General features: G+C 40.8%; 1 protein-coding gene across 1 annotated transcript; it reads left to right on the top strand.

Annotated features, from left to right (window-relative positions):
- Window positions 1-3,462: 3,462 nt before the first annotated feature.
- Window positions 3,463-10,921, top strand: LOC105031639 (mpv17-like protein). Its single transcript, XM_010906195.4, has 4 exons — window positions 3,463-4,738; window positions 5,055-5,125; window positions 5,586-5,615; window positions 6,120-10,921. The coding sequence occupies exons 1-4, from the start codon at window positions 4,417-4,419 to the stop codon at window positions 6,351-6,353; spliced, it is 657 nt and encodes a 218-aa protein (XP_010904497.1). The 5' UTR covers window positions 3,463-4,416; the 3' UTR covers window positions 6,354-10,921.
- Window positions 10,922-12,875: the final 1,954 nt, after the last annotated feature.

Genomic DNA, 12,875 nt, shown 5'->3' with positions numbered 1-12,875 from the left:
TGTCTATTTTTAATAGCATTGTAGGTCCTTGACGTCATGTCACATTGCCATACCTTGGCTTTGCTGGAATAACACCCCTGAATGTATGTAGGAGTTCTCCGGGCGACTGTGGTTTATATATGGGTGCAGTTAAATACTGTGGTTTATATATGGGTGCAGTTAAATACTGTGGTTTATATATGGGTGCAGTTAAATACTGTGGTTTATATATGGGTGCAGTTAAATACTGTGGTTTATATATGGGTGCAGTTAAATACTGTGGTTTATATATGGGTGCAGTTAAATACTGTGGTTTATATATGGGTGCAGTTAAATACTGTGGTTTATATATGGGTGCAGTTAAATACTGTGGTTTATATATGGGTGCAGTTAAATACTGTGGTTTATATATGGGTGCAGTTAAATACTGTGGTTTGTATATGGGTGCAGTTAAATACTGTGGTTTATATATGGGTGCAGTTAAATACTGTGGTTTATATATGGGTGCAGTTAAATACTGTGGTTTATATATGGGTGCAGTTAAATACTGTGGTTTATATATGGGTGCAGTTAAATACTGTGGTTTGTATATGGGTGCAGTTAAATACTGTGGTTTATATACATACAAAGCTATAAAATGGTCAATACACGGTGTGGCTATAAACAGGGAACTATGGTAGTCTGAGCAGACAGAACGAATGTGTGTGCGCGGGAGCGCAATTGGCCTACATTATTTTATTTATTTTTTGTTCTTTGAATTTGTTAATTCTATTCATTTAAATCTTTGTATTATTCATATCTTTAAAAGTGAAATAGAAAGAAAAAAAAAACTGATATGCGAGCTGCCTCCCAACTTAGAGCTCACCCCCACTCCACAGCTCCACAGCACCTCCTCAACCCAGCCACCACCCCTGCATGGGGCCGCTCAGAACTATGGCATCTCCATCCTCCATCTGGCTACACCCAGACTGTAAGGAGCTCCGGCCTACAGGGATCATCCACTAGCTACACCCAGACTGTAAGGGGCCCGGCCTACAGGGATCATCCACTAGCTACACCCAGACTGTAAGGGGCCCGGCCTACAGGGATCATCCACTAGCTACACCCAGACTGTAAGGGGCCCCGGCCTACAGGGATCATCCACTAGCTACACCCAGACTGTAAGGGGCCCGGCCTACAGGGATCATCCACTAGCTACACCCAGACTGTAAGGGGCCCGGCCTACAGGGATCATCCACTAGCTACACCCAGACTGTAAGGGGCCCGGCCTACAGGGATCATCCACTAGCTACACCCAGACTGTAAGGGGCCCCGGCCTACAGGGATCATCCACTAGCTACACCCAGACTGTAAGGGGCCCGGCCTACAGGGATCATCCACTAGCTACACCCAGACTGTAAGGGGCCCCGGCCTACAGGGATCATCCACTAGCTACACCCAGACTGTAAGGGGCCCGGCCTACAGGGATCATCCACTAGCTACACCCAGACTGTAAGGGGCCCGGCCTACAGGGATCATCCACTAGCTACACCCAGACTGTAAGGGGCCCGGCCTACAGGGATCATTCACTAGCTACACCCAGACTGTAAGGGGCCCGGCCTACAGGGATCATTCACTAGCTACACCCAGACTGTAAGGGGCCCGGCCTACAGGGATCATCCACTAGCTACACCCAGATTGTAAGGGTCTGGCCTACAGGGATCATCCACTAGCTACACCCAGACTGTAAGGGGCCCGGCCTACAGGGATCATTCACTAGCTACACCCAGACTGTAAGGGGCCCCGGCCTACAGGGATCATCCACTAGCTACACCCAGACTGTAAGGGGCCCCGGCCTGCAGGGATCATCTACTAGCTACACCCAGGCTCCATGCATTCCATCAAAGGTTAAGATCACGTCTAAAGAGCAGTATGTGTGTCCCTGCAGGGGAGCCTCTGGTCTTGTACTTTTTACACCTCGGCTCGATATGCACCATGAGGTCTGTAAGGCCCCAGTTTGGAAAAGCTTCCAAAGCAGGTTGAGCTGGTACCATGCGGTGGAAAAGGGCCATACTAGGCAGACTCTCATACTGGTTAATACGCAAGACATAGCCAAAAACGAAGGTGATCAGAGTCCGCAGTTGAAAAACACAGTGTAATGAATGTACTAATTACGTACGTTGAAGTGGCTTTAAGGTCAGTGAGGATAGGTAGGTAAGACAACATGTCCACAGATCATTGTGAGTAAAAGTGTCCATCATTGGGAATTACTTATTATGACAATAATAATAATTAAAACACTTTGTTTTTACTGTGAATGCTGCAAACTACCTCCGAAATTATATTGATATTGTCCAAACAATATAATATGATTATCTTAAAAGACAATGAACTGTACTGACATTTTCCCCCACCTACAACTGAATGGAATTCCATATAGTCCTGATGATTGACTATAATTTTACCAGAACAGAATAGCCTTCATTATTGCTTAGCTGACTGCATGTCCTGTAGATTAAATAAGTATCTCCAATTACATTGTTGCAAAGTAACTGGCACGGCATGTAGGGCCCTACATTTAAAATGTCTCCATTTAGAAGACGGACCACAAACCAGGAGACTGCAATATCTTTAGGCACTGACTATTGTTGGCTTACCATTTTGGTCATCACTAGATGAATCAGCCATACATTTAGAAAGCCCTTCAACCAACCAACCAGATCAGTGTGTGATGCAGATGCGAGATGCTTGTAAATTTGCACAGCATCTATATTAGGCAACAAGGCACTGCTACATTGGCAGGAAGAGCCCACTATCCTGAACTGAACATATTCACTGATTGATGCCTTTTCACCCCGATCTTGTAGGATTTTATGCATGTCAAACAAGTTAGATTTTATTTCACTTTGTGTTCCATTGACTGTATCTTTCCCGATAACCATGAAACTAACGATCTGAAAGACCATTCAACATGCTCAGTCTGGCGACCTGACTGCTGAGCTGCGGTGCTAACCCAAAGAAGCCTGGTTCAAAGTTGTTACGCAAATCTGTTTACATTTCGATCATTTTGCGAATTGAGCGCGATGATAAATCTCATTAGCATACGTTGATTGTTGAACAAAAACAAATGCGCATACAGTTCGTAATTTTAATTGATACGGTCACAACAAAAGGCATGACTTTGACTTTATACCGGTTCAGTCTGCCTCCTAGTGGTTATATGTACAACATATTATATCCTGTTAAACGACATTTAGTCCATAATTTTCCCGATACTTCGTGTTTTTACCTGAGCTCTAAGGATGTAGCCTATCAATACAATTGTTATGTCAGAACTAGTTATCGTTTAAAGCATTTCAAACACAAAATATCTTACAAACGAGATCATTGGTATGATAATAAAAACATTTATTAAGGAATATCTTATTTCTACCTGTAAGCGTGTGTGTTTACGCGAGATAAAAAGACGGACCGAGGGGGACGGAGAGATTGAAGGAGAGAGGTGAGAGAAAGCGACCAAGCGATCCTGTGCTTAAAAGTAGCCGGCCAACATATTTGCGCGTAAAAGTGGGTTTTGCGCGTTCTGTGCGCGCAGCTTAACAGATTTAAAACACATCTAATGGGTTTTATTAGTCAAAGACGAAGAACAGCGTCACTCCAGAGTCATTGAGATCTGTGGAGCAGTTCAAACGCGCCTAACTGAGTGCCTTAACCGACAATGCTGCAGATTAGCGGTTGATACGCAGAATGGATTTGGCATGGGCTATCATTCTTACTGACCTGGACGAAATGTCGAAGCAAACGGTACATTGACAGAATTATCTATAATGGATAAATGCTTTAAATACCACATCTAAATGGATTACTCAACTTTTTCAATTTTTAAGTCAATCCGTTGTTTTAATAATAGAATGCGGAATATAAGACCGCAGGGTGTCTAAATACGGGAAGTTACTCTGAGGATTCCGCAATGAGGAGACGAAATGGAATTGTGGCAGATATGGTGCGCTGCCAGACAATACCATGAGACGTTTTTGATGGAGCTGTTTGAAACCGCAAATTTTCACAAGGAATTGTAAACACTTCGTGACGGTATAACGTTTGGATGTAACACGTTATCATTTTGGGCTGAAGTGAATGAACACTTGTTCTGAATATTAAATCATAATTCATACACATTTTGCCTGGACTAAATTTAGCTGATGCCAAGGGTGTGAATAGAAGGAACTTTAAAGATCTATCCCGCCATTGTGCCCTTGGGCAAGGCACTTAACTCTGACCTGCACTAGGGGCGCTGTAGCCTATTGTCACTGACCGGTGCCTCTCAACGTGGGTCTCTTCACTTTGGAGCGTTGGCAAGGGCAGAAGACAACAATCCTTTGAAGAGTCATACAGCAATGGATTATATTGTTCTATTCTTCTATAGTGTTTTTCTTTCATAGAATACCGAAATTGAAAATGAACGCGTTCAAACTTAGGAAAGCCTTAGTAAAAGAAATGGTTAAACGGTTTCCATGGCTGGCCAACGTTACTCTTTATGGCTGCCTGTTTGCCGGTGGTGACTTCGTCCATCAGATGATTGCACAAAGAGAAGAGATGGACTGGAAACATACCAGAAATGTTGCCATAGTGGCCATCAGCTTCCATGGAAATTTTAATTATTTTTGGTTGCGGGCTTTGGAAAGTCGGTTCCCTGGAAAATCTCCTAGAATGCTCTTCCGCAAACTGCTTCTGGACCAAAGTTTTGCGTCGCCCTTGGCAACTAGTGTCTTCTACACAGGTAGAGAATGTTATAATGAACTGACAGAATAATTATAAAGAATACAGAAATAGCTCAATGCCTCATTTTAGTTCGGTAATAGGCTCTCCTGTAACCTTGGATATGTTGTATGTTAATATGGGATATGCTAGCGAAAATACAGTGTAGTAATCGATCAAAGGGTAATGTGCAAATAAATAATTTGATGCCACACATTGCGTCGGTGCTGGGATGCCTTTTGCGCATGACCCATGCGTAACAGCGAAATGGGCCATCTGCACTGTTTGAGTGATGCGTGAAATGCCTGTAATATCTCATTTCTTTCCTTTTTCTTCAGGGGTGAGTTTTTTGGAAAATAAAGAGGACATATTCGAAGACTGGAGAGACAAGTTTATCAACACATATAAGGTGAGATCAAATCACGACGAATAGTAACTGGACGAAACGGCTGCCGGTCAGCCCACGCGTACACACAGAGCAGAAGCAAAGTCACCTTCCTCCCTAGTGCGATATCACCCCGGATTAACCCAGATTGTGGCACAGCATTTGCGCATCATGGGGATCGCGGCCAGGGAAACGGTAATTCATGACGAAGAAAAAAAAAACAAAGCGGCCCAACTCATAATGCCTACCAACCTCTGTACAATGAGCCTGATAACCTGATGGGATAGGATAGGATATTCAGCTGTCAAGAAGCCTATAGACAAATCGCATTGAAATAATAAAAATAGCCATAGGCTGAGAGTCGATTCATCTATTCTGAAAGAAACAAATGTACAGAGTATCTGTCTGCTAGAACTGAGCTGTTGAAATACTGTACTTGACCCTTTTTGAATATTAACATATTACTTCTTCCTTTGACTTTCAGACTGGACTTATGTACTGGCCTTTTATGCAGGTAAATAAATAAAGAGGTTATTGATTATTAGTGTATTACTGTACTGTAAATATCGCAATGTATTGATGATAAACTACAGTTTTAATGAACTCAGCCAAAGCATGACCAACATCATGCTCCAAATAGCAGCAATATTTACTATAAACATGTGTTTAGTCAATACAGCAATGTCAAACACACACACACACACACACACACACACACACACACACACACACACACAAGAGTAAACACACATACATGCATGTCAGTCGGTGGCGCTGCCCTAACTGTGTGATCTAATACTGGACAGACATGACATTCATCAAACTGACACCTGTTCTTGTCTCTGCTTTCTCCTCCCCCTCCACCGCTTCTGTCCCCCTCCCTCCTCCACTAACCCCACATTATCACCACATCTCTCCCCCTCCCCCCCCCCCACTCTCTCTCTCCCCTTCCCCCCCCCCCCCCTCCTCTCTCTCTCTCTCCCTCTCTCTCCCCCTCCCTCTCTCTCTCCCTCTACAGTTCCTAAACTTCATCCTGATGCCTCTGTACCTGCGGACGGTCTTTATGGGCTGCTGTGCATTTCTGTGGGCCACCTTCCTGTGTTTCTCCCGTCAGAGTGGGGACGGCACGGCCGGTGTGGCCCTTGCCTTCTTCCTGTATCCTAAACAAAGGCTGCAGGCCGCCCAAGAGGCCCTAATCGCACTCAAGAAACAGAAAGAAGAGGAAGAAGAACAGCACAGCACAGAAAAATAACTAAACCGGTTCAATGTGATTTGATTCCATTCAGATGAATCCAGTCACAGACAGCTGAACTGATTTTATTCAGTTGAAGAAATAGAAAACGGATAAGGACCCAGGCACTTATAGCTGAACTAAATTTGATATCAATTCAGTTTTAACACAAATGTATTGACAACCCTCAGTGTCCCATAGAACAACACAAGGAAATAGTGTGGTTAGGGCTCACTGAAAACATCATGTGTTGATATCCTCAGGTTTAACAAGAAACACAGTTACGAAATGTAGGCCAAATGTAAAAGACACAACAGCCGTACCTCTCAGGAATTACGTTCATATACAACTCATTTGTAAATCGTGGTAACGTTCAGTGTGAACATAAATTGGTGGAATTACATTCGCTATCAACATGTCAACCTTTGCTATTGTTCCTTAATGTCTCACTATTACGTTTCTCCTTAATGCGTCACTATTATGTTGGTCATTAAGCTAATCGATTGAAAAGGAAAAACGCCTCGTTATGAATAACATTTATGGTTAATGGTTAAGGTTTACTCAGGGTTAAGGTTAGGCATCACATTACTGAGGTTAGGGTTGGGATGAAGGTGATGGTAAGGCCGCAGTAACAGAAAACGCCTGTCTAAACAATACAATCCCACTACAATAAAATGGTCTCGCCTCCCATTGGAATCGAACTCACAACCATCGGACTGAAAGTCGGCACGGTAACACCCACATTGTCCCCAACCACCGCCGTAGCAAACAGTCACTCTATTTAACTATTCATGCCGTCATAAGTGCCCCTGGGGGCCGGCTTCTCATGGTGGCTAAACGGCAGTGTTCAAATGCTGACACTGAACGTAATCGCGAGTCATTAAGGACCAGTAGCACTGCTGATATGTTCATACCGAAAACCAAAATAGCTACATATTTATGTATTTCCTGCGATGTTGGGTTAGATACAAACACATCCAGCAAATACTATGCAAGCCACATGGACAGCCTGAATTACCTCCCTGAGACTGATTCAATTCAGCACAACTTTATCCCATCAGGGGCAACCAAGTTTGTACAGTGACAGAACATTACTCACAGACAAGACTCAAGATTCTACCAGTATATAAGAGCCATACAGTTTGTGAAAAAATAACAATTGCAGTTGTTTTGTAAATTTCAGGTTTCTCTCATTGTGATAAAAAAGAAATCAGAGACCTTGGGCCACATCATACCTAAGCTTCATCTAGGAGGAGAGCTGATCTGGAGGGGTGCCCCCCCTTTCCATGTCATCTTATTTGTCTCCTAAAAGGCAGAACAGATGCTAAATCAGACCTCCTACACTGAACGGCTAATATGGACTGCCCCTGACGTTGTTTTTAAGTTCAACATATCAGTTTGGTTCTGATATCCGGGTGGTTCCTCAGGGTCTATAATATTGTATAATATTTATGTCAGTTAAGTGGGTGTCCGTTCTATGCTTTACATTTTTTGTCCCATTGGATGCCTTTTGTTGGTGACATGTCCAGGCCTAGAAGCAGTCAGGATGAGTCATGAGTCAAATCTCAGGAGTTGGTTCCTTCTTACTAATGGATAATGTGTGTCTGTGAATGTGCTTTTCTGTGTGGGTGTGTGTGTGTGTGTATGTGTGGGCATGTGTGTTTGTGTGTGTATGTGTGTATGTGTCCGCTAAGGGGTAGCTTTCAGATTGACCATCTAAGGATAAAGTGCTATCCTGTCCTGTTACTTGAAATGTATTTACTCATGTATTTATTTATGTATTAGCCTACAAGGTTACCATCAACCTTGCTACCTTATAGTATATCCTCCAACACGAGGTATACCATCAGTTTAGAAATCCTGCTTGGAGGATTTCCAGGATTTTTCCATATGCCCTGCTGATTCCAAGTATTTTCCAACTTGGATTTCTGGAAAACCTGGGAATTTTCTAGAAAATGACCACAATTTTGCCATGCTAAAATCCATCATTGTATGGCAGATCGGCAGTAGTCTTTCGGTTAGGCAGGAAATGCAGGAATCCTCCAGCCAGAATTTCAGAAAAACCTGGGAAAGGTGTTATTAATACAAATACTGCTCAACATAGCCAACCTATGTGGACCCTTCCATAGAGTTTTGTTTGGCTGTTGAATAAATATGTTGTTTAAAAGAGTGATTACCTTCAAGGTCATGTCATATGTAAATAATAATATAATAATAATTATGTCCATACATCATTTTATGGTTTCCTTGATGAAAAGTAACTGGTGGATTGATTATATTAATCTACTCACTGATAGAGGTTTCCTAATCTGAAACCCTATTGAATTCTCAACCACATTACTGCAATGGAATGCCTTACTGAGACCTATACAGGGAAATGCAGCATCAAATAGTGACCTGTGTTTACCCAAATGTCAGAACTACTACAGCAGTCTGTGTGAGAGCAAACTGATGTTGCGGATATTGTCACAATAATATGATTCAGTTTCAGAAAAGCTTTACTGTAAAAAGGTTGGTCTTAGTCGTTAGTACATCACAGCTGTAGCATGATGTTGCATGAACATTGACTAGAGTCAGGGCTGACCACTGGGCAGTTCATGCCAGATGTGCTGTTCCATTTTTAGACCAGTGGGTCTGTCTAACAACATGATCATTATTCAACAGAGAATCAAGACGTAAAGGAATAAAATGGGATGGTGTGGTAGAAAAGCCTGGGCCGACTTCTGATCACAGTCCTTCCCCAGGAGCACATCACTGACAAAGACTATGACATCTGGTTGTTGAGTTTGTGTGGCAATTACATTTGGCCATTTCTTTTTGTCCACTTCAATCTCTTCTTGGTTTTCACCTAGTCCCGACTATTCCATTGTCAATGTTGTATTGCCAATAAGAAGCTAACATGTTTGACTTAGTGTCTTTCTGCGTGTTGTCTCACCTCTACATATAATATAGCTGCTGTATGACAGTAATATTGCCTGTTTCCAGGACATTCCCAGTCACAACATTGTTTCTCAACAACATAGAAATGTTAAACAATCATGAAGTGAAGTGTGTTGTTCAACATTTGAAAGTCACTGGCAACCTGTCCCTGGCAACCTGTCCCTGACATCCTGTTCCTGACAACCTGTCCCTGACAACTTGTCCCTGACAACCTGTCCCTGACAACCTGTCCCTGGCAACCTGTCCCTGACAACCTGTCCCTGACAACCTGTCCCTGGCAACCTGTCCCTGACATCCTGTCCCTGACAACCTGTCCCTGGCAACCTGTCCCTGACAACTCTGTACCCTTAAGCTGTTGTGTAGTAGTGCATTAGAAAGGAAATATGTTGCCATGGCCCTGGTCATAAGTAGCCCATTAGAGGGAATAGGATACCATTGGGATGCTGGCTGTGCATTTGTGACTGACAGATGAAGAGGCGGATTCGGATTGGTTTAATCTGATACTGATGGTGATGACATGCTGTCTTGGACCAACTTTTTTGTGCCAGGAAACCAAATTCATCAGGGACCCTTCAAAATGCCACTCGAGTGAGATAAAAATAGCATAAGGACTGTTACTATGATTTCAGACAAGTCTCTGAGTTTCGCTTGACAGATTGTTCTGAACATCTACACACTTTTTATAAACTGATTAGGTGTTGTTTATGGACAGGTCTCAGCCAAGGTCCGCCAAGGTCCGTGACTTCTTCCTGTTCCTCTAGGTCAAAGGTCAGGTATATCCTTTTCATTATTTTGGTTAGTCCTGACACTGTCAACAGGCTGTTGCATATACTCTTTCTAGGCACACACACCCACATACACAAGTATGTTCTTAGATATATACTATTTAAATGTGATAAGACCAAATCCAGTATGAAAACTGCAATAACCATCCAATGAAACAAAATATTATTGTACGTTCCTTATATTATATAATTTGATTCTTACTATATTTAGAAAGTATTTCAGTAATTCTAACCTTCACCTGCTTTACTTTTGTTGGATGGGAAAAAATGTCTGTTCTGAATGTTTTTTTCCCCCATGTATTATGTTGGTACTATATATTTAAGGCTATGACCTCAAACTTGAGCACAACAAAGCAGTCTGTACCTATTTTAATCAAAAATATCAAATCTATACCTTTCTAATACTATTGGACATTAATTTGGTGAATGAGGTCAGAGTTACCTAAGTACCCCTGCACTTGGCAGTTCATGTAGATCTGAAAGATTTCCAAGCCAGTTGGAAAATGGCAGTAAGTCTGTAGGCTTTTGGCATTAACGTCAATGCATCACTAAATAGAATTTAGACTTAAAGATCCTCTGTGAGATTTTAAGCACCCAAAATGAGTATAACATGACCAAGATGAATATAATAGAATTTATAATAATTTAAAAAAAAATCTATATACATATGCATTTTGGGCTATTCATAACATGTCCTAAGAAATGGGTGATATAGTGTATATTAGGATGACATAACACAAAAAAATGACAACTTTAATGGTTGTAATTCAGGGACAAATCTGAATGCGTCATGACAAGGATGACATGGATGACATGGACATGGATGACATGGACATGACATGGATGACATGGATGACATGGACATGACATGGATGACATGGACATGACATGGATGACATGGATGACATGGACATGGATGACCTGGATGACATGGACATGACATGGATGACATGGACATGACATGGATGACATAGACATGACATGGATGACATGGACATGACATGGATGACATGGACATGACATGGATGACATGGACATGACATGGATGACATGGATGACATGGACATGGATGACCTGGATGACATGGACATGACATGGATGACATGGACATGACACGGAACTCCTGTGATTGTATCTCTATAATAACCAAGTAACAAATTGTGATCCTATTGTTGAGAGAATTAAAAAGAGGGATAATTGAGAGATTTATCTCTAAAAACGGATGGATTTTCAAGGCGGGTGTATATTGCAAAAGCATTGGATGTTCCCCAAATAGTTATTAAGGAACTAAACATCAAACTGATTTGGAATAATAAGGACAAAGTATAAGAATAGATCTTAGTTTTTTCAGAGGTGGTTGGAAAATGTAATTATATAGGTGAAGCAATTATTTAATGTAAATGGGCAAATGTACATATATACAGGTTTATTTTTAAATGTATGGGATACATGTGACAGTTAAAAAGTATGCATTTATGTTTGACGCTATACCCTCCAGTCTTGAATTATTCATTCAGTGCAGCTACGTTGCATTCTAATCGAGGATGTGAACATCAAAGATAAAAAATGCACAAACAACTACATTAGTAGTACATTTATTTTACCCTGTTAACCAGGTAAAATAAATGTAAATCAATTTTTGTAAATCAATTTTTTTTTCTCCTATAAATGAAAGATTAGTCATTTATTTTATGGCAGTTTCTAAGTTGTTCTGGACTGATTTAGATAAATCTTTCTTTTTGATTACAGGTAGTAAGGTCAAACTTCATAGTAAAGATGTTCTACTTTTATTAGATAATTATGATTTAAGCCAGAACAAAATTATTATTGTAAATACTTTTATAACTTATGGAAAATATTTAATTAATAAATGTAAGTGGGCCAAAGAAGTGCCAAAATGAGTTTAAACTTTTATTTAATTTAAAAAATTGTAACCCAATGCAAACCTTATGTATATGTAAAGCCTTGTGTCTCTAGGTGTGAATATTTACCCGTGTTTGATGTTGTTCTTGATTGTTCCTTTTTGTTTTGTTCGTCTAATATAAGTTATTGTAAGACAATTATGTACTGTCATTTTTATTTCTGAATAAAAACATTTAAAAAATAAATAATAATAACCATGTAACACAAACCCTGATGTAAGCCTGCCTTATTGCTTAAATAATATATGCATATAGTACTATTATTTATATGTATTTCTGTTTGGGACAGATGCTGATCCACAGTCCCTTATTTCATAATGGGGGACAAAGATGTAGGGACTGTTCACTCGTTTTATCACGGGGACAACCGTATTATATATAGGGACAGTTCACTGGAGAAAAAAATAAACTTAAGATATACATTTTTTTCCTGACAGATGTAGTATCAGATTATTTTACTGGCAATCACTACCCTCATCAAAAGCGGATTAAAAATAATCTTACTGGTACGTGGATCAGTGGATATTACATCGAGTTCCAACCCTTGGCCTTGTTAGAGGATCAAAACCCGCCATGTTTCATGGGTAAAAGTGTAACAGTGACTGATATACAAATAATAATAAGTCGTTATGTATGCTGCAACGTGTTTTGTAGATTAGTCAATTGGCATGCCGTAACACGCAGTTGATTTGGTCCTCTCGAACTCGGAAATATATATTTAAACTTTTACAGAAATATATATGCAAGGTGTGTATATGTAAGCGCATTCCGCCATCACCGATGGCTCCTAACGCCCTCTCGTATGATACCATCTAACGTAATGGCTGTGTCATGGGTAAATTGTGACTCATAAAGATATAAGTCGTTATTTATGAATCAGAGCGATTTTTATATCA

Source organism: Esox lucius, chromosome 11 (genome assembly GCF_011004845.1).
Source record: "Esox lucius isolate fEsoLuc1 chromosome 11, fEsoLuc1.pri, whole genome shotgun sequence".
Taxonomy (NCBI): Eukaryota; Metazoa; Chordata; class Actinopteri; order Esociformes; family Esocidae; genus Esox; species Esox lucius.
The sequence above is the reverse complement of the archived record's forward strand: the minus strand, read 5'-3'. Positions and strand labels throughout refer to the sequence as shown.

Bases quoted from the DNA above. Each gene is read 5' to 3' on its own strand.
- LOC105031639 (XM_010906195.4), top strand. From the start codon at position 4,417: ATGAACGCGTTCAAACTTAGGAAAGCCTTAGTAAAAGAAATGGTTAAA. The intron at 4,739-5,054 runs GTAGAGAATGTT...CTTTTTCTTCAG, and splicing joins AACTAGTGTCTTCTACACAG to GGGTGAGTTTTTTGGAAAAT. The intron at 5,616-6,119 runs GTAAATAAATAA...CTCCCTCTACAG, and splicing joins TGTACTGGCCTTTTATGCAG to TTCCTAAACTTCATCCTGAT.